A 22,613-nucleotide genomic window follows, 5' to 3' on the forward strand; every position below is an offset into this window, starting at 1 on the left:
GGCGCGTATGGGTGACCATCAGTTGATGCTTCTCTCTCACATCGATGTTTCTCTCCCTCCCTTCCTTTGTCTCTAAAAAACAATGAAAACATGTCCGTGGATGAGAATTTTAAAAAAAAATGGAAGAATATTGCTTGACTCATAGAGCGTACTTATATATTCACTGGTTATTGTTACTGCTTATAATTATTATAATATTGATACATGGTTTCTCATTGTACTAAAATACATGTTATATTTTCCTCTTAGCTGAATTGTTTGAAGAAAATTTGTTTACCTCTGTGGAATTTATGAGGGGGGGACCCAAAAAAACCTGGAATTATTTTTTAGAGGGTGGGCCCCTTGTAGTACAGGCTTTTCCCATAGGTGAGTGTTCTAGGAACCCATCTGTATCAGTGTACCAACTAGCGTTCTTGTGAGAGGCTGCTTTGGCTTTAGTGAACTTTTTTTTGAAGACTCTTTCAGTGCATTTGCCCATTTCATCATGGTCAGTGATTTACGAGTGCACCTGCCCACACTGTGCTGAGTGTTCAGCAGTTTTTGACGAAAAACAGCATGACCCCCCCATGCCCCACCCTCCCTATTCACCCGATCTCACCCTGAGTGACTTTTTTTTTGTTTCTCCGGATGAAAAAATTTCTCAAAGGGAAATATTTTGCCAGTGTGGAAGAGGTGAAACAAAAATGGCAGAAGCACTAAAAGGCATCAAAATCGACGAGTGCAAAAACTGTTTCGAGCAGTGGAAAAAAATGGCTCGATAGTATATTGCATCAAATGGAGAGTACTTTGAAGGTGACTGAAATTTAAACATGTAAGAATAAATACACAATTTTTTATACATTAATTCCGGGTTTTTTGGGTCCCCCCTCATATTTTAAACAGTGCATATAGTCCAGTATAGCAAACTATCTTTTTGACTTTATAATTTGGATGAGAAAGAATAATAATTACCAAATTATATATGTGTAATTTTTATATATTATATATTATTTATATATATTTAGTATCTTTACAGTTTTAATTATTGGCAGGGGGCCACGGGTGGAAAATGCCAAAAAACAAAATTACACTACAAGTAGTAGTTAGCTGGAAAAGTGGTCTAGTGTTAAGGATTTATTTTTTGGAGGAATATTGGTGGGTTTTATAATTCTGGGATATACATTTTTGCTGCTTTAGTTTATTAAAACAGTTTGCTTATTGCTAGTAGCAAGTGCCATAAATTGGTATTTTTATGTGTGGTGTCCTGACGGGGGTGGGGATGGGGAGCTTATTGTAAGGAAATTCATGCTGGGGTAATCCTTTAAATATGATAGCTGGAGGACAGGTTTTGCTTAGTCCTACTACATCTCATTTGGGTAGACCAAGTAAGGGTTTCTTTGAGGGATCTTGAAGAGGAGGGATAAGTGTTAAAATCTTTGGAAATGACCATATGTGTCTTTTGAAGGCCCTGAGGGCATGTTAAACAAATACAACTTTTTTAGACATAGAACTTTTAAAGTGTCTATCACTGTGGTGTAACAGTAACACTGTGTTGTCAGTCTAAAGATCCCAGTTGTGTTTGAGGTGATGAGGCAGGACAGGAGCTGAGTTTGTTGACAGATGATGAGCCTTCTCTGGGAGTGGGGGATGAGGTGCATGAACACTGCCCCCTGCTGGGAGATGTGTGCATTAGCATGGTGAGCAGCTGGGCTTGGAGGTTCTTCACCTTGTCTGGTGGCTTACTAAGCTTAACTAAGCAGCAGATAAAAACATGTGGTCTTTATTGTGTTGAAGGATATTGGTGTGATTCTTTCCCACTTTAAATATGCTATTAATGTATAATCATGGCAGGCACTATGAATTTTAATTATTTTGACGAAAATAAAATGTTTTTGTCATTTTTATTTTTTTGAGAATGGAAATTACACGAACAAGGAGGGTGTTTTTCTTTGGATATCCTTATATATATATACAAATATACTTTGGTATATTTAACATCTACGTATAAATTTAGGAATAAAACCTTAAAATGCTTTACAGAATGTTGACGTATTTCTAAAGTTATTGACACTTAAGTCCTTAAAATACTTAGCCCTGTGAGCCTGTCTTTATTAAAAATGATCTAAATGTTTGCTAGTTTTAGGAATGCTGAAGTCATTACACCAACTTCAAGTTGAAAATCGAAGATTAGAGGAACAAATTAAAAACCTAACTGCCAAAAAGGAACGCCTTCAGTTATTGAATGCACAGCTCTCAGTGCCTTTTCCAACAATAACAACAAATCCTAGTCCATCTCATCAAATACATGCATTTTCAGCACAGAATGGTATGAAATATTTATTGTATATCTAAGGAAAGTAGGCTAGACACCTTTTAAATAAGTGGATGATAACTTATATGAAGATGTAGAAAAGGAATGATAGGTTATTTAGAAGAGCATAAAGAATCCTGTTAAGTGATGAACTTGAATTTTTTCTAACTTCTTTATCATATAATTTAATGATGACATTTAAATGTATCATGATCTCTATTGATTTAAAGCCATGATATTCAATAGAGACACAGATTTTCCCATTTAAACTGCTCTTAGGAAGAGCAAGACTTAATTTTTAAGTGTTTTTTTCCCCAATTTTTAAATTGTTGTTCTATTACAGTTTTCCTATCTTTCCCCCATTGCTCTCCGCTGCCCCACCCACCTCCCCCCCTCTCACACAGTCAATCCCCTCCCTGTTGTCCATGTCCATGGGTCATTTACATAATGTGGGCTTTGGGATTAGCCTTTAGATAAGCCTTTAATCTTATACATAACATAATTTAACAGGGTAAATGGTTTTCTTTTTGTGTTTTTATTATGCTAGCTCCTACTACTGATTCCTTGAACAGCAGTAAGAGCCCTCATCTAGGAAACAGCTTTTTACCTGATAATTCTCTTCCTGTATTAAATCAGGTAATTTTGGTGTGGTTAGTTTCATTTATATATTTTACTCATGAACAATAGTATATCACATTAAATGGTTTAAAATTATTTTAAAGTTTTGCTGTGTTCCTTACAATTTAAATTTCTATTCTTTCTTTCATTAGGACTTAACCTCCAGTGGACAAAGCACCAGCAGCTCATCAGCTCTTTCTACACCACCTCCTGCTGGGCAGAGCCCAGCTCAGCAGGGCACGGGCGTTAGCGGAGTGCAGCAGGTCAATGGTGTGACAGTGGGGGCCCTGGCTGGTGGAATGCAGACTGTAACATCCACCATTCCTGCAGTGCCTGGAGTGGGTGGGATAATTGGAGCTTTGCCAGGTAACCAACTGGCAATTAATGGCATTGTAGGAGCTTTAAATGGTGTTATTCAGACCCCTGTCACAATATCCCAGAACCCTACCCCCCTCACTCACACAACTGTACCACCTAATGCAACTCATCCAATGCCAGCTACACTGACTAACAGGTAAGAACCTTACTTAAATATATTTTAGGTTTGTCTGTGTTTTAGATTGGGATTTTTAATGTGCTCCTTGTAGATGTTCTCTTAAGAGATTACAGTCCACCAAGCTTTTAAACTAAGGACATTTACTGAGTGCTATTTATTTTTGAAACTTAAATAATTCAGATTAAAACAAAATTAAGCCACTTTAGTAACAAAATATTAAATATATTCTGTGTTGAAAATTTCAATTTTGATCTTATCCTGTGTATATTGCCTTTATGTATCATAAATTCTAAAGAAAAGTAACATTGTAATGAAGATCACGTATAAATATTGGTTTCTTAAAATTCACCTATGCAGTTTTGTTAGCTTTATAATAACAGATTTTGATAGGATGAAGGTTTGATATTTATCGTGAATATCTAGGGAGTGAAATTCACTGTTTCATTATACTGGAATTTCATTTGAACATTTGTTCAAAATAAGGAGACTAATGTGTTATTGAACATAGTCTTGAGGAACAAATCATTTTAAATGGATTTTCAGGGGTAGCAGTAAACTTTTCTCTGGCCCTCTCTTCATTGGTACTTAATTTTACTGACCATTGGGACCATTGAAAAAGATTAGGTCAAATCACTGATTAGTGTGTTTGGATTGCTTTTTGTTTTAAATATGTGTTACTTAGTGTATAACTTAGAGTGAATAAGTATAAATTACTACATGTGCATGTTGTAAACACATAAATTCCTATTCCATAACGTAACTTAGTGCCTGCTTAGTTTACAATAAAAAGGAAAACAAAACATTTCTTGACAATGTGAATTCTTGTTTATCTGCATGTATGCTTTCACACACGAACATACCTGCACATGCACAGACATACAAAAATAAGAAATTTGTACATCATGGTTTTCAAAATGTAACATGATTAAAAGTTTGACTTGAACTTATTAAACATCAAATTGAGGAGTGGTCTTTCATTTTACATTTAAAAAAACATTAAAGGTATATAGTAGAAAGTAAGAGTTTTAATCTTTTTTGCAGTGCCTCAGGACTAGGATTACTTTCTGACCAGCAAAGACAAATATTTCTTCATCAACAGCAATTTCAGCAATTGTTAAATTCTCAACAGCTCACACCAGTAAGTGCTTCCTTTTGATATCAATAATATTTGATTTTTATTAGGAGAATGTGATCTAAGTTGGAGATATTCTGTGTGCTGTATTGATTACCCACTTTGTGAAATAACATGGGATGCATAATGCAAAAACAGTTTGTCTTGCCATTTGGTATAGTCCGCGATACCTGTAATGACATTCTATTGACTCATTGACAGATGTGAGAAAATGTGCTGTGGTACTCTTACAGACTCTGGTGAAAGAGTGGTGAACAAGGCTTTTTATTTTCATGGAACTTCTTTAAGTAGGGGAGATGGACAATAAATAAATACATGCTTCTTGGTAGTGATAAGTATTGAGAAGAAAAATAAAGCAAGGCAAAGTGATAAAGAACAGTGGCGCGAGGGCCATTTTAAATAGGATGGTCCAGCTTCTTTGAATAGGTGACTTTTGAGCACAGTTCTGAATAAAAGTTTTAAGGAGCATGACTTTTGACATGGGAAGAGACAAGAAAGCATATTTCCAGGAAGAGGGAACAGCAGTTGTAAAAGACCTCAGCTGGACAAGTATTTATATTTTGGAGACTAAAAAGAAGGCTAGAATGACTGCAGAGAGAGGCTAATGCAGAGGAGAGAGGGTCAGACAGGTGGGTTTGGTCTAGAAGATCATAGACTAACTTCTTTGGCTGTCTGTGGCAAGAAATTTAGATTTATCTTAAGTGTGATGGAAAGCCATTAGTGATTTTTTTTTAACCTTTCTATTACAGAATTTTTAAGTGTACCAATAGGGAGTATAATACTCGTATACTAATCACCTCGCTTTAGTAGTTATCCCAATTTTTAAAAAGTTGTTCCATATGTTTTTACTTTTTCTTTCAGGATTATTTTAAAGAATTCATTGGAGGGCTTTGAGCAGTATAGTGACATGCTAATCATATTTTTTTTTTAAGTATATTTTATTGATTATATTGTTACAATAGTTCCAATTTTTTTTCCCCTTTGCTCCCCTCCGCCCAGCACCCCCCTTCCCCAACAATCCCCTCTCCAAGTCCATGCCCATGGGTCGTACATACAAGCTCTCCCGCCTCACCCTTTCATATATTCTTCTTCTTCTTTTTTTAAAATTAATTAATTAATTAGTTAAATATTTTAACAATAAAAAATAACAATTCCTCCCTCTCAGACTTAAGACCCTTTACAATCTTATAAAGGACAATGGATGAAGGTCTCGGGCTCCTCTAGCTGCTTCAAGCTGGACATGGTCGTCGTCCTACCTACCCGTGGGTCAAGAAATCCCTAATAAGAGTGGGGGTGTGGAGGGGAGGGTGGCCTTCCCACAAGGGGAAGGATCGTGCAGACTCCAGGTTGGTTGGCTGTCTCTGGACAACGGCATGCTTGGTTTGACAGGCTGGCATCCTTGTTGTATTCTGGGGGCAACAGGGTTAAAGGACATCATTTAATCCGTAACCACTAGATGACAAAAGACAGGTATTAATTTTTCAATGTCCCACATTAGGGAAAAGAAGGGCTTCTTTGGAGGAAGGTGTGCCAGGTACATCTCACCTGTCCAAAACCCTTTTGCCCATTATACTTATTTTGGACTGAGGGAAATATTTTAGGTTTCCCCCATCTCAGGCCTCTGGGCTTTTTCTGTCCAAGCCATTAGGATAGAAAAGAGAAACCAGTTTTAAAGTGAAGCCCACAGACCACCCCGTTCTTCACCAACCCAGCCACTTAGTTCAGCCAAACCATTGAGTCTCAGGAGGCAGCAATGCAGACAGGATTAAGTGAGGCCTATGCATACAGATAATCACTCAGGTAATGAGATTGTAGGCTTATGCCCTCTGGTTCAATTTTGCTCATTTGTTTGTGTTGTTCATTAGTTTCCTGTAACAGGTGACAGCATAAGGTAATTTTCTTTTGTTGCCTGGCTTATTTCGCTAAGCATAATTCTCTCTAGTTCCAATCATGTTGTTGCAAATGGTAGAAGTTCCTTCTTTCTTTCAGTACTTATTCATTGTCATTTTCCCCCTTTGTACTCGTATTCCTCTCTGTCTCTCTGTTTCTTCATCTTCTTAAAGCAGACCCTTTAGCATCTCTTGCAATGCTGGTTTGGTGGAGATGTATTCTTTTAGCCTTCTTTTGTCTTGGAAACTCCTTATTTCACCTTCCATTTTGAATGAAAGCCTTGCTGGGTAGAGTATTCTTGGTTGTAGGCCTTTGTTTTTCATTGCTTGGAATATTTTTTGCCATTCCCTTCTGGCTTGTAGTGTTTCTGCTGAGAAATCTGATGATAGCCTTATTGGAGCTCCCTTGTATGTTATTAGTTGTTTCTCTCTTGCTGCTTTTAGGATTCTCTCTTTGTCTTTGAATGTTGGCATTTTAATTATGATGTGTCTTGAAGTGGGCCTGTTGGGGTTCATCTTCATTGGGACCCTCTGTGCTTCCTGGACTTGCGTGACTCTTTCTCTCGTCATGTTAGGAAAGTTTTCTGTCATTAGTTTTTCAAAGAGGTTTTCTATCCCTTGCTCTTCTTCTTCTCCTTCTGGAATTCCTATGATACGGATATTATTACGTTTCATGTTGTCCTGCAGCTGTCTTAGAACCTCTTCAGTCTTGTTCAGTCTTTTTTCATTTTGTTGCATTGTCTGGGAGTTTTTGTGTAGGTTGTCCTCCAGCTCGCTGATCCGATCTTCTGCTTCCTCTAGCCTGCTTTTAATTCCTTCTACTGTGTTCTTCAATTCAGAGATCGTATTTTTCATTTCCTCCTGGCTCTTATTGATAGCTTCTATGTCCTTTTTTATGCTCACGTAATTTTCTGTGAGTTCCTTGTAGTTTTTCTGGAGTTCTTTGAAGTTTCCGCTGAGCTCATTCAGCTTCTCCATAATCCATGTTTTGAATTCCATATCTGATAGTTCGCTCCCCGCTATTTCATTTAGCACTCTTTCTGGGGATTCTACCTTTCCTTTTGATGGGAGGTTGTTTCTCTGTCTCCCCATTTTTTTGACTCCTATTGTTTGTTGGTGCTTCTTGGAATGATCTGCACTTCCTGGATCTGCCTCTGGTGGCGTCAGATCATGTACCAGTCTGGCCCTAGGCAGCCTGTTGGAGACTTCCAGGGATCTACTGCTGTTGTCTGTCTTCTTTGATTGTTAATCTATTCAATCTGTGATTAGCTGTCAGGCTTAAGGACTGTGGGTGTGGCAGCTTAATTCCTGTAGGCAGGGCTTTTGCTTCTCCTCAGGCTGACGCCACTTGGAGGGGAATGGTCTACCCGCAGTACTGGGGATGAGTCAGCACTGGGACCCAGTCAGCTGCTCCTCCAGTTCTCCCCTCAAAGCCACCGTGCCAAATTCTCCCCAAGTGTCTCCAGTCCTCTCTGCCTTCCCTCTGCTTGAGCCCAGGGTAAGTGGTGGCCAAAATATTTTCGTATGTGATCCACTTAAGAGCTCTTTTTCTCCTGCTGTTTCTCTCCGGCTAGCAAGAAAGCCTGTGGCTTTTCGCTTTTCACAGCTGATACTATTTTACTTTCCACTCTGTCGCTGTAGGCTGGGAAGCCCAGCTGGGGGTTTAGACCCTGCCCTTCTCAGGGGGAATCCCCGGCTGCTGAGCTGTTTCTCAGCCCCTTCAGCTGCCACCCGTGGGAGCCCAGCCAGCCCTTCCACGTCTCCGCACTCCCTACCGGTCACGTTGTGATGTAGCGGCCTTTTCTGTCTCTCCGTGGTTATAAGACTTCTCTCCAGCTGGTGTTCGGTTCGTTATTCCAGATGATTTCTCCAAAATTACATTGTAAATCCAGACTAGTTCTAGGAGGAAGTTAGTGTAGCTTCCACTTACTCCTCCGCCATCTTGTTTCTCCCCGCTAATCATATTTTTAAAAGATGAGTTTAGCTGCCGCATTATGGAGAATAATCTGTGTTGGTAGGGGAGATGGTGGCAATAGTAGAAACAAGAGCGAGCAGTGCAGGTAGATGTTAGTGTTTTAAAACAGTGTGATAAACGTAGTAAGGAACTGTCTGAAATTGTGTATATTGAAGATAGAACCAACAAGACTTGTTTGTTGAACATTCAAGAAAAAGAAGAGTCCTAAACAGTTGAATATTGGTTTTTACTGAGATTTGGATGACCAGGAGGAACAGGTTTTACAGAGAAAACAGAAGCTTGCTGTGCACATCCTGAGTTTGAGACCTCTGTTTTAGATGGTCAAGTGGGTGTTCAAGGAAAGGATGCAACTGGACATATAAATTTGGAGTCATTACTGCATACGTGATGTTTACATTCACAAGATTGGTAAGATCTGAAGACTGAGCCTTGAATATCCTGGAAGAGGAGAATAGTCTAGTAAAGGATATCAGAAAAAAGTGGCCAGGGACTTAAGAGGGGAACTGAGAAAGTGGTGTCCTAGGGCCACATAAAGAAAATGTTTCAAGAAAGGGAGGGCTCTGATGTGTAAGATGCTTTTGGCAGGACAAATAAGACTTGACCATCGATTTGGCTCTGTAGACGTTTTTCACACACGCAGTTTTGGTGAGAAGTGAAAACCTCACTGAGTGGCTCAAAAGAAAATGGGAGGAGAGGAAGTGAAGCTGGCATAGATGCAATTAATGATGTTTTACTGTAAAAAGCAAGGAAATGGTCACCTAACAGAAGAAAGACATGGTCTGAGGGGGTAGTTTCTATTCATTTTGAATATGACAACATATGTTGATAGGTTAATTTCTGGTGCAGGAGAGAAGAAGGAATAGTCCCAGAACAGCAATGTTCCTGAGAAAGAAGAGGAGCTGAGCATAGTATTCTATTCCGAGAAGAGGGCAGGCAGAACAGCTGTCAGTGAGTTTTATGATAGGAGGTTGAGGATATCCACTTTTAATGTTTGTAATTTGTTAAAGTAAATTATAAGTAAAATCAGCTGAGGGAGAATGGAGTATTGGTGGTTAAGAAGATGTGGAGTAGATACATTGGCAAAGGGGGAGAAAGAGTTAACTAAGACATGTAGAAGTGTGTGGTTCTGGCCCTCTGTAGTCATGAATTTAAAGTGAGACCAAGCTGATATGGTTGTGTGACCTTTCTCCAGCCCCATTTCCCTAGCACATCTCACTGAGTTAGACAGCCTGTAGAAGGTCCTATTTAATTCACTCAGAGTTCTAGCCTTTTTATAATTTTTTTCTGAACTATATCTACCTACTTTCTTGATTTAGTTATAAATATATTGAAAGTATTTGTTTTGATTCAAAGGCATCATTTTCACTAAAGATAGATTGTATATAAATTCTTAAATGCTTAAACTAAAATGTGATCTTGTTTTCTTAAGCCTCTCATCTTAATATGAAGTACTAAAATTCAGCTTATTTGGGGTTCTTCCTATTTTACATCTCATAATAGCACATATAGATGTCTCATTTCCAGAACATGGTTGATTAAGAAATTTTTTAACACAAATTGTTGCTCAGAAACCACAAGGACTGAAGCAGTTTAAACTCTTACTTTTTCCTTTGTCAGCCAAGGTTGTGAGGTAAAGTTTGTTCATTTACAAGCATCAAACTGATGTAGGCAAGAATTATTATAAGGCATATTTTCTTCTCCCATTTTAAGAAAAGTTATTGCTTAACCCTATTCCCCCCACCAGCTGCTACCCTGTTTATCTCCTTACCCTCTCCTCCCAAATGGCCTTCATGTTGCTGAGTCTCATGATCAGTATTTTTGTTTCTTTTTTAAAGTTAACAGGATACCACATTATCTTCAAGTTTTTTTCTACCTCACTGGCATTCCTTTCCTCATTTTCTCCTTAGCCTCTTAGGGCGTTCTAAAATTTGGTGATCTCCTTCAGTCACATAGCCCTAAATACCTTTTATGTGTAGATATTTTTCCAGCCCAGGCCTTACTCTGGAATTTCAAACCCCTGTATCCAAGTGCTTACTTGATATCTCCACTTTCAGGCATAGCCTGGCCACAACTGAAATGATAATTTCCCACCACACACCTGCTCCACACACAGTTTTCCTTCCTTAGCTCATGGCAAGTCCAGTCTTCTAGTTGCTCAAGTCAAAAACCTTACAGTCATCCTCTCTTTTTTCTGATGCCTCACACTGAATCCATTAAGAAATCCTAAATCAGGTTGTGTCACTTCTCTGCTCAAAACCTTCCGCTGGCTTCTCTTTTTACTTCGAGTACAAGCCAAAGAAGTGTTCATGGCCTGCTGCTGTGAGGCCCATCTTCTCTTGCCGCCTCCTTGCTCCCTCCACTTCAGCACCCCTGGTCTTTCTGTCTCCCTTGATTATACTGGATGTGCTCCAGTGAAGCCCCTTAGCACTGGCTGTTCCATCTGCCTAGAACACCCTTCCACCCCCACCCATATCCACATTGAGAATTCTCTGACCAGTCTATTTCATTTTTGTTTTTTAAGATTTTATTTTATTTTTAGAGAGAGGGGAAGAAAGAGGAAGAGAAACATCAATGTGCAAGGGAAACATCAATTGGTTCCCTCTTGCATGCCCCCAGCATGTGCCCTAATGGGGAATTGAACCACCGAGCTTTGGGTTCGCAGGCCTGTGCTCAGTCCACTGAGCCACACCAGCCAGGGCTGACCAATCTATTTCACAAGACCCACACCCGTGCCATACTCTCTCACTGAGGCAGACGAGGCCCCACGTTGATCGCCAGATGAGGCAGACCTGCCTCCAACACCCCGACTCGGTTGGAAACTACTCTGTCCAGCAGAGGTTTCACGACCACGGCGGAACAAATTTATCTAGGACACTGTATTTTGTCTAGGGGATAGGGAGGCGGCTGTTCCCTCTAGCGGAGAAAGCACAAGACCCCTGTCTCTCATGCTTTTTTTTGAGAAGGGTACACATGGGAGATACAAGGTCAAAATTCATAAATCATCAATAGCTTTTAGGCGCCTGGATTGCAGTTGACAATTGCAGGTTACAAGGATCAATATAAAGGGCACGGTGACTAGTTTGTGTCAGGTGTATTAAACATCTTGATGCCACACTGGCATTAGGTGCAAGGTTTATACATTCCTTGGTAGAGATTGTTTATAGTTAACTAAGAGATAAGAAAAGCAGAGCAAGCTCCAAAGCATACTAAGCATTCTTTAAATCTAATTCCCATGGAAACCCTCTGAATGGCCTTCAGCCCTGTCTCCCACACAGCCTTCCAGTGTTCTGTTGAGACTTAAAGACTTCCCAAGGGGAGGTAAGCCTGGCTAACAGCCAGGGCTACAATTCCCGAAAGCACGAGGAGTGGTTCCCCACATCTCACACACAGTTCTTTTTCCCCTGACCCTTAGTAATATTCATATTCTAACATTTTTGTTTTTCGTTCCCTCTTTCCCCCACGATGGATGACATAAGCCCCCCCCCCCCCCCAATATGTCTCAAGCACAAAACACATGTCTCAAAACAGTGTTTGGCACATAGGAAGCACTCAGGAAATGAAATACATGCTTGCTATAAAGAATAGTCTCATAACTACATGAAGAAAGTACTCTTTCTGTTGGCATGAATGAGAACCTTAAACTTACTTTAAGTTCCCAGAATTACAGGAGGATTTGACCCATATAGTATATTCTAACGTCAAGTACAGAGAACTTGTGAGTTCTGTAAGTTGCTGTTCTTGATTATCAAGGATAACCTAATTTAAATAGAGGTTTCTTACATTTGTTTGCCCATTTTGAAAATAAGCCATTCACTAATGGCATTGACATTTTATAGTAGACAGATAGTATCTACATAATGTATTTTTCCAGAAGAGATACTAGTTTTCTTAGTAGTATGGATGTGACTTGTATTTAAATATCTAATATTAAAGAAAATAGAAAAGGCAGGCTTTACTGTCTGCTGAATTCTATGACAGGGAACTCATCTTTTTAACATGTTTTTACCTAAGGAACAACATCAGGCCCTTCTGTATCAGTTAATGCAGCAACATCACCACCAGCAGCAGCACCACCAGCCAGAACTACAGCAGCTGCAGATCTCTGGACCAACACAAATACCGATAAACAACCTACTTGCAGGTACTCAGGCGCCATCACTGCACCCAGCTAACACCAACCCATTTCTCACCATCCATGGCGATAATGCAAGTCAGAAAGGAACAGTAAGTATCTTTGTTTTATTATATCTGGTGAAATAATAAACAGAATTTTATTAATTAATTAGAGATGAGTCTCTCCAGTCCCTGCCTTAAAAAAATTATTCCCCCGGAAATTTCTTCCTAATACAAGTTGGTTAGCAGCTAGATTGTGTAAACACAAAGGACCTAACCAATTTATATATCCCCTAAGTATATCAGCTTGAATTTGCACATAAGGCTTGAAGGCCATCTTATGATTCAGCATTTTTCAAAATGAAAAATACATTTTATTTATCGTGGCGTGGGACAGTTCACTCAAAAGACAATACTTGGTGCTTTGTGAGAACCTTTCATCTGGTTAATTATAGAGCTAGTCTAGATATTTTAGGAATACTTTTATTATTTTACTCTGAAGTGCTTCCTAAAATTGACTTATATTTATAATAAAATTAATATATAAATTTTATGGTAATCCAACCATTCTACCAGGTTACACTTTTTAAAAAAAATTAAATTACAGCCCTCACCAGTGTGGTTCAGTTGGTTGGGCATCATCCCACAAAGTGAAAGGTCATGGGTTCAATTCCTGGTCAAGGCACATACCTGGGTTGTGGGCCAGGTGTGTGATTGGGAGTAGGAGAGGCAACCAGTCGATGTTTTTCTCGCGCATTGATGTTTCCCTCCCTTTCTCCCTCCCTTCCTCCTCTCCAAAAATAAATAAATAAAAAATATTTTTTAAGTAAATTATAATCACATTTGCAATGAAATTGATTTTTTAAAAGATTTATTTATTTACTTTTATAGAGGGGGAAGAAAGGGAAAAAGAGAGGGAGAGAAACATTGATCAGTTGCTTCTCATATAAACCCTGATGAGAGTTGAAACCTAGAACCCAGGCATTATGCCCTGACCCTACCGTTAGCTTTGTAGGATGACAGCCAACCAACTGAACCACACAGGTCAGAGCTGGAACTTAAATTTGTATTAATGGTATGTAAATGATAACAGCTTACCCTGTCAGTGTAGAAGTTAAGATTAAAAATTTAAATGGGTGCTGGAACAGTACACTATACAAAGAGTAGCACACATTTTTAAGACTGATTGTTTCTATAATTCTCCCCTTTGATTAGGTATGCTTTACTGGAGTGTAAATGTTTTCCCTAAATTCCCATTCAGGGCAGAACCCTGTTAGAGAAAGGATATTGGGATATAGAGTGGAGACTGGACATCAGGAAAAGGAAGAAGGGAAAGAATGAAGTGGGAGACTTGGCAAATAAAAATGTTAAAAGTCACAGTGTTTGCTCTTTCCCATAACTTTGAAAGCTTGCTGTTGACGTGCTTTTAGTCTTTAAAATTAAGGACTTTAGTCTTTAAAATTTAAAACAGGAATTGGTTTAACCCTGGCTGGTGTGGCTCAGTGAATTGAGCACCGGCCTGTGAATAAAAGGGTCGCAGGTTCGATTCCCAGTCAGGACACATGCCTGGATTGCAGGCCGGGTCCCCAGTTGGGGGTGTGCGAGAGGCAACCACACATTGATATTTCTCTCTCTCTTTTTCTCCCTCCCTTCTCCTCTCCTAAAAGTAAATAAAATCTTTAAAAAAGAATTGGTTTAAAATATAGATTATTATTTTTCATTAATTGTTTAGTGCTTTGTGTTTGCTCCATTGTTTCTGACTTCTTGATTGTGAGTACATACTGTCCTTATCATGGACTTAGTTATATCTCCAGTGTTTGGCTGGCATGGGAAATTTAAGTGATTCCATATTAATTTAGAAATTTTTTGTACTGTTTTTTTCCTCAAGTTTTTTCTTGTGTTAAAAAGTGAATTAATTACAAGCTAACTTTTCTGTACTATATGGATGTATATTTAAATGAAAAACCACAATAGTAAATAATACAAAAGAACAGTATTAATTATGTAATGGAGAAAAGCAAGGCTGGAAAATACTATTTATGAGTACTATGCATGATTTCAATTTTTAAAATAATAGATTATAATCCCATTTTTTTTATAGATGAGTAAAAGGAAACTGAAATGGATTAAAGATCAAAAGATAAATAGTACATGTTAGATCAGAATCCATGACTTTGTTAGTCCCTAAAATTTTATTTTTCATAATACCATGTTACTACTTCTGTGGAAAAGTCTATTTCCAGGGATGATTTCTACATTCATTCCTTGTGAGTTCTGTCCCTCAGATGGGCACTTCTGCTTTTGTTGACTGCTGAATTTCATGTTTATAAAACAACTAATAGTTTACCAATAAATTTATGTCTTTATATTATGCTGAAAAGAAGCCATGGTGACTTGTAGAATAAAAGGAATAACCATATATACCACATTTTACCACACTTATAATTTCAATTAAGAGGGTATTGCCTCAAATGTGAGCCCAAAATTGATTTTTCTAATTCATCTGATTTTGTTTAACTGCAGAGACTTAGTGATAAAACTGGGCCTGTTGCTCAAGAGAAAAGTTGACAGTTGAGAAACATCTAGAAATTGCCTGTCCTGCTGTTCCAGCACTTGATCTGGCTGCTGTTGAAGTCCTCTTACTACACCTATGAAGAAACACAGCAAGAAGCTAATGGCACAACCAAGGGTTAATTGCCACAAGGACATTCTTGTAAGGCTTTGATTTATTTTCTTGTTGCTTTGTTGCACTGAAATGGAATTCCCATATCCCCCACCCCTCACCCAGATGTTTTGAACTTTGAAAGAAAAGTTAATAACTTAACTTTTGTCAGTGAAATAATTTACATGCAATGAGTTTATCAACCTAAGAGAAATTTAATATACTTGGTGCACAACTAATTTTGTTACAAATTGGAGAGATGAATAGTAAAACTAAACAAATTGGAATATGAAAATATATTTTATTTGGGTAACAGTGAGCTTACTCTGTGAGTCAAAACTTAAAACAAATTTCAAGGAACTGTCAGATTTCTTCTGGAGTTTTATTTGATTTATTGCAAATAAATAGGTCATCAACTGGGATTTTGCAATCTTCGTTATAAAAAATTTTCTTTTTAATGGGATCTGGCCAATTTTGGTAATCAAGTTAGGATAGTAATGTCTGTTTCTGCTAAAGGTAATTTTCTTTTGCTAAATGCTTTTTCTTTAGTGTTAAGACTTACTCATATTTCAAAGAAACTTTGAGTTAAGTGAGTTCTAAGGCTGCTGGGAGAACCAGATCAATTCAAAGTGAACAACTTCATTCAGAAAGAGGGGCCACTCTGGAAACTGATGGTAGGGTTTGGCCTGAATCAAGTGCCTGTTAGTACCGTCATGGTGTTGAAATGGCTCTAGACAACTGAGCTTGCACTATATTATAGTCAGTCCTTGTGAGTAGTAAGAATAGTCAGTGTTGCACCAGCAGCCTTCCCCATGATTCTGCCTTTATTAAAAATCTTCTATGCCACCGTAGATAGCTCAGGCAAAACTATTACCTGGGTATTTATCCACTAATGAGTCACAAGAAAAATGAGTGGATTTGGTAAGAATTTTTGTTTTTTAATTTAAATAACTTTCCACTACTGACAATGATTTCAAACAAAAAGACAAACAACCCACCATTACAGTTCCTGAAACAGGTGAAATCTGTATTACAGCCCTTCCACTTTGGGTCACCACACTGCTGGTGTGACAGTACGGCAGTGTATAGATTAAACAATTGCGGACATGATCATTGAACTTTTCTGAAATGTGTGAATTATTAGTGGAAAAGACCCAGCTATAATTAGACCTCCACTGTGTACTTAGCTGGAAGAACATGTTAATTCTGCAATATGTCTCTTGGTTAAACATTGCACAGTTCTTACCTCATTTCTGTAAATAAGGTTTTGTGAATCTGTTTTGTATTGTGAAAATTCATAAGATAACATTGATATTTTGATTTGTAATATTTCTAATTGGTAGATTTAATTAAAAAGTAAAATTAATTTATTTTTATATGTTCAGGGGAATTTTAAAGAAAGTCAAATCTTTTGTAGATAATTAAAAAAATCGGTGTGGTTTATTTTACTTATTTAACCCACTGGTTGTTATTCTGTAACAATTTGTATAAATGGTAAATTTTGAATGTGTTGTTATTTTACCTAGATGTAAAATTCCACATGTATTAAAGAAAATGTACAAAGTTTTTGTTAATAAAATGTAATAATGTTTATAACTCTGTGCCATTTTTTCTATTTTTTGACATATAATTGGCATGCAGCACTGTGTAAGTTTAAGGTGTACGGCACGGTGACTTGACCTACACGTACTGTGAGGTGGTTCCCACAGTAAGCTTAATTACCATTGTCTCATATGGATACAAAAAAAGAGAAAAAATATTTTTTCCCTGTGGTAAAAACTCTTAGGATTTACTCTTTTAACAACTTTCAAATATACCACAGAGCAGTGTTAACTATCATCATCACATTGTAAATTATACCTCTAGTACTTACTAATCTTATAACTGAAGGCTTGTACGATTTGACCAATTTCCCCAACCATTCCTGCTCTCCCCTGCCTCTGGTACTTAAAAATCTGTTCTCTTTTTTCATTTTTCTTATTAGGTTTCTTTTATCTTTTTTCCTTTTAATATAGATTCCACATATGAGATTATCCAATATTTCTCTTTCTCTGTCACCCAGCATGATGCCCTAAAGGACCATCCATATTGTCACAAACACAGGGTGTTTTTCTTCCTTCCCTTCCCTTCCCTTCCCCTTCCCTTCCCCTTCCCTTCCCCTTCCCTTCCCCTTCCCTTCCCCTTCCCTTCCCCTTCCCTTCCCCTTCCCTTCCCCTTCCCTTCCCCTTCCCTTCCCCTTCCCTTCCCCTTCCCTTCCCCTTCCCTTCCCCTTCCCTTCCCCTTCCCTTTCCCTTCCCTTTCCCTTCCCTTTCCCTTTCCCTTTCCCTTTCCCTTTCCCTTTCCCTTTCCCTTTCCCTTCCCTTCCCTTTCCCTTCCCTTTCCCTTTCCCTTCCCTTCCTTTCCCTTCCCTTCCCTCCCCTCCCCTCCCCTTCCCTTCCCTTCCCTTCCCCTACCCCTTTCCCTTTTTCTTTCCTTTTCCTTTTCCTTTTCCCCTCCCTCCCTTCCTTCCTTCCTTCCTTCCTTCCTTCCTTCCTTCCCACAATTTCTTTATTCATTCATCCATGGATGGACACTTAGATTGTGTCCATATCTTGGCTACTGTAAATAATGCTGCAATGAGCACGGAAGTGCATATATCACTTCCAGTTAGTGTTTTCATTTTCTTTGGGTGAATACCTGTAAGTGGAATTGCTGGATTATGTGGTAGTTCTGTCTTTAGTGTGTTGAGGGATCTCCATACTGTTTTTCAGAGTGGCTGCACTAATTTACATTCCCACCAACAGTGCACGTGGGTTCCCTTTTCTACAATACATCCGCACTAACACTTGTTATTTCTTATTTTTTTGATAATAGTTATTCTGCCAGGTATGAGGTGATATCTCATTGTGGTTTTGATTGCATTTCCCTGATGATTAATGATGTTGAGCATCTTTTTATATACTGTTGTCCATCTGTATTCTTCTTTGGGAAATATTTATTCAGATATTCTGCCCGTTTTTAAATCTGATTGTTTTTTCACTATTGAGTTATGAGTTTTTATGTATTGTGGATATGAAGCCCTTACCAGATATATAGTTTACAATCAATTTCTCCCATTTGGTAGACTGCCTTTTCATTTTGTCAGTGGTTGCTTTGCAGAAGCTTTTTAATTTGAAATAGTCACATTTGTTTAGTTTTGCTTTTGTTGCTCTCACTTTTGGTGTCAATCCTCACAAAGACCTATGTCAGGGCACTTACTGCCTGTTTTTTTCTAGGAGTTTTATGATTTGAGGTTTCGTGTGCAGGACTTTAAATCCATTTTGAGTAAATTTTTGTATTATGGTGTTCAGATGGTGGCCTAGTTTCATTCTTTTGCATGTAGCTGTTCAAATTTCCCAACACCATTTATTGAAGAGAATATTCTTACCCAATTGTATATTCTTGCCTCCTTTGTTATAAATTAATTACTCATGTATGCATGGATTATTTCTGGGCTCTCTGTTCTGTTCTGTTGGTCTGTGTCAGTTTTTATGCCAATATTATACTGTTTTGATGACAGTAGTTATGTGATAGTTTGAAATTAGGGAATGTGATTTCTCATTTTTGTTCTTTTTTCTCAAGATTACTTTGGCCATTTAGAATCTTTTGTGGTTCCATGTAAATTTTTGGATTGTTCTATTTTCTATGCAAAATGCCATTGGAATTTTGATAGGGATTGCATTGAATCTGTAGGTTGCTTTGGCTAGTATGAACATATGAACAATATTCTTCCAATCCATGAGCATGGAATCTCTTTCAACTTATTTGTGACTTTTTAAATTTTTTTTTATTAATGTTTTATAGCTTTCAATATACAGGTTCTTGATTAAATTTATTCCTAGGTATTTTATTCTTTTTGATACATTTATAAATGGGATTGTCCTCTTAATTTCTCTTTTTGATAATTTATTAGTGTAAAAAAAAAACCAGATTTTTGTATATTAATTATCCTGCAACTTTACTGTTTTTTTTTAGTTCTTACTGTTTTTTGATGGAGTGTTTAGATCTGCAAATAATGACTATTGTACTGCTTTCTTTCCTATTTGTATGCCTTTTCCTTTTCTTGCCTTATTGCTCCTGCTAGGACTTCCAGTACAGGTAACCCCCATATAACACGGTTGTTAGGTTCCTAACAAGTGCCATGTTATGTGAATTCGTATTATACAAAACAAAGAACTATTACAAAAAGGGATGTCAGGTTCCAAAAATTTTTTTTAAATACTATTTTTATAATTAGGAGAAATACCTTTATTAAAGCAATTTTCATCAAAAGTATTACATATTAATATGAATTAAGTAATTTTTTCTTCGTCATCTAAGCTCCATTAACCAAGTGTGTTTTCTTTTTGATAAAATATCCTCATCCTCTGCACTTAGCATTATCTTGATTTCTGTGCTCTACTTTTTGCAAAACTGTTATTTTAGATTGCTTGCTCTTAGCTGAGAGATCTTTATAAATTTCGTTATATGGTGCTAAGCACTTTTGAAGTTCTCTCTTAAACTTTGTACTCCTTTCAGTGCAAGGATCTTCATTTAAGAAATATGACTGTTTGGCTAAGTCTAGGCCTTTCTTTACACTTTTTAGAGTAAACTGTTTAACTTCTTTGTTTTCATCAGTGCCATCATCCCTGAGTTATCTTGACGCATTCCAGATGTCATTTTCACCAAAATTGCTTTATCAGCTCCTTCTTCTACCAGCAATTCTTGGATATCTTCTACAGTCATATCGTGTTAGAGCAAAACCGTGTTATAGAAGTGCTGTGTTATCCAGAGGATACCTGTACTGTGTTGAATAAAATGGCTAGAGTGCATTCTTGTGTTTTTCCTGATCTCAGAGGACAAGCTTTTAGCTTTTCATAGTTGAATATGATGCTGATTGTGGGCTTGTATTATGATGCTTTTATTGACGTATGTTCCCCCATATCCTCTCTGTTCACAGTTTTTAGTCATCAGTGGATGTTGAAATTTGTCAAATGCTTTTTCAGCATTTATTGAGATGATCGTATAATTTTAACCTTCATTTTGTTAATATGGAGTATCACACTAATTTGTTGATGCTGAACCATCTCCGCATTGCTAGAATAAATCCCACTTGATCATATTGTATGATTCTTTTAATGTGTCCTTGAATTCAGTTTGTAAATATTTCAGTTTTTAAAGTATATTTTGTTGATTATGCTGTTACAGTTGTCCCAATTTATTTTCCCTTTGCTCCCCTCTGCCCAGTACACCATTTCCCTCCAGTAATCCCACCCCCCTTAGTTCATGTCCATGGGTCACACATATAATATAAGTTCTTTGGCTTCACCCTTTCTTATACTATTGTTAACATCCCCCTGTTTATTTGTTTATTTTGTATCTACCAATTATGCTTCTTAATCCCTGCACCATTTCCCTATTTGTCCCCCTTCCCCCTCCCAGCTGATAACCCTCCAGGTGGTCCCCATACCTATGAGTCTGTTCCTACTTTTGTGGTTTGCTTAGTTTGTTTTTGTTTCTATTTTTTTAGATTCTGTTGTTGATAGTTGTGTTTGTTGTTATTTTAATGTTCATAGTTTTGATCTTCTTTTTCCTGAATAAGTCCCTTTAACATTTCATATAATAATGGCTTGGTAATGATGAACTCTTTTAGCTTTACTTTGTTTTGGAAGCACTTTCTCTGCCCTTCCATTCTAAATGATAGCTTTCCTGGATAGAGTAATCTTGGTTGTAGGTCCTTGCTTTTCATCACATTGAATACTTCTTGCCAGTCCCTTCTAGCCTGCAAAGATTCTTTTGAGAAATCAGCTGATAGTCTTATAGGAACCCCTTTGTAGGTAACTCTCTTCTCTTGCTGCTTTTAAGATTCTCTCTTTATCTTTAACCTTTGGTATTTTAATTATGATGTTTCTTGGTGTGGTCCTCTTAGGGTCTAGCTTGTTTGGTACTCTCTGTGCTTCCTGGACTTCTATATCTATTTTCTTTCATTATTTTTTCACATAAATTTTCAATTTCTTGCTCTTTCTCTTCTCCTTCTGGCACCCCTGTGATTCGGATGTTAGCATGTTTAAAGTTGTCCCAAAGGTTCCTAAGCCCTCCTTGCTTTTTTCAATTCTAGTTTCTTCATTTCTGTACTGGTTGACTTTATTTCTTCCTTATGTTTCAAAGCATTGATTTGAACCCTAGTGTCCTTCCCTTTACCATTGGTTTCATGTGGATTTTCCTTCGTTTCATTTAGCATACCCTTCTCTTTTTCCCTTCTGCTTTTGCTGTTCTCAAGCATATCTGTCAAGTTTGTGAGCATCTTCATCACCATTGTTTTGAACTCTGCATCTGTTAGGTTGGCTATCTTCTCGTTGCTTGGTTCTTCCGCTGGAACCTTGATTCGTTCCCTCTTTTGGGCCGTACTTCTCTGTCTCCTCATCTTGACAGGCTCCCTTGTTTGTTTGCCTCTGCGTCCCAGGTATAGCTGTCGCACCTGTTACATTGTAAGGGGCGGAGCCTTAGATATTTGTCAGTACAAGTGACCCATTTCACCACGTTGTGGTGCTGTATGTGGGGGAGGGGTCTGAGAGGGAACAATGCCCCTTGCTTAGCACTTGCCCCTTTTCCAGGCACTTCTCCCACTTCTTATATACGACTGGTGCCCTTTAGCTGTTGCCCTGGTTGTGATTCCCAGAGTTGGTGGGTTTGTGGATGTTCTAGGACCATGGAGGACTCTAAACAAATGGACTCTGACTGAGAGACTGGCAGTTTCTTACACTGCCCCAACCCTAACTTGTTTTCACAGTCAGAAGCAATGAGGCTTTATTTTTCCTGATGATGGAACCTGGAGCTGTGTGGTCTGATCTGGGGCTGGGAACGCTTCCCAGGTGTCTCCCCTGGCTTCTATAATGTGTGACCGTGCTTTTGTCCAGCCTGCCACAGCCACTGTCACTGCCTCCACTGCCACTTTCACACTGCATCCTCTCTGCCCCGGCTCCGCCTCTCCTATGTGTCTGGATGAGTATTTCTTTTTTATATCTTTGTTGGACTTACATGCAGCTTGATTTTATGGAACTTCTAGTTGTCTCCAGTTTTGAGGTAGTTGTATGCCTTCTTAGTCGTGGAGGGAGATGCAGCATGTCTAGGTACACTTCCATCTTGGCTGGAAGTTCAGTTTGTAAATATTGTGTTGAGAATTTTTGCACTATATAGGCATGTAATTTTTTCTTGTGGTGTCATGTGTGGTTTTGGTATCAGGTTAATACTGGCCTTGTGAAATGAGTTTGGAAGTGTCCCTCTTATTTTTTGAAGAGTTGGAGGATTGGTATTCTTCGAGTATTTAGTAAAGTTTACCTGTGATGTAGTCTGGTCCTGGACTTTTCTTTCTTTGGAGGTTTTTGATTACTGTTTCAGTCTCCTAGTTAGTAATAGGTCTGTTTCAATTTTCTGTTTCATC

General features: G+C 38.1%; 1 protein-coding gene across 9 annotated transcripts in view; it reads left to right on the top strand.

Annotated features, from left to right (window-relative positions):
- The window catches only part of MLLT10 (MLLT10 histone lysine methyltransferase DOT1L cofactor), a 215,856-nt gene extending 199,151 nt beyond the window's left edge, over window positions 1-16,705 (top strand). For all 9 annotated transcript variants that reach the window (XM_090266584.1, XM_090266583.1, XM_090266582.1 and 6 more), the window contains 6 exons: window positions 2,117-2,305; window positions 2,838-2,926; window positions 3,061-3,422; window positions 4,446-4,542; window positions 12,412-12,624; window positions 15,037-16,705. In XM_090266584.1, the coding sequence (XP_090122710.1) occupies window positions 2,117-2,305; window positions 2,838-2,926; window positions 3,061-3,422; window positions 4,446-4,542; window positions 12,412-12,624; window positions 15,037-15,081 (995 nt within the window). In that variant the 3' untranslated portion in view covers window positions 15,082-16,705. The remainder of the gene's footprint in view (window positions 1-2,116; window positions 2,306-2,837; window positions 2,927-3,060; window positions 3,423-4,445; window positions 4,543-12,411; window positions 12,625-15,036) is intronic.
- The last annotated feature ends 5,908 nt before the right edge of the window (window positions 16,706-22,613 follow it).

The sequence above is a fragment of the Furipterus horrens genome, unplaced genomic scaffold (genome assembly GCF_987537825.1).
Source record: "Furipterus horrens unplaced genomic scaffold, mFurHor1.1.pri manual_scaffold_2, whole genome shotgun sequence".
Taxonomy (NCBI): domain Eukaryota; kingdom Metazoa; phylum Chordata; class Mammalia; order Chiroptera; family Furipteridae; genus Furipterus; species Furipterus horrens.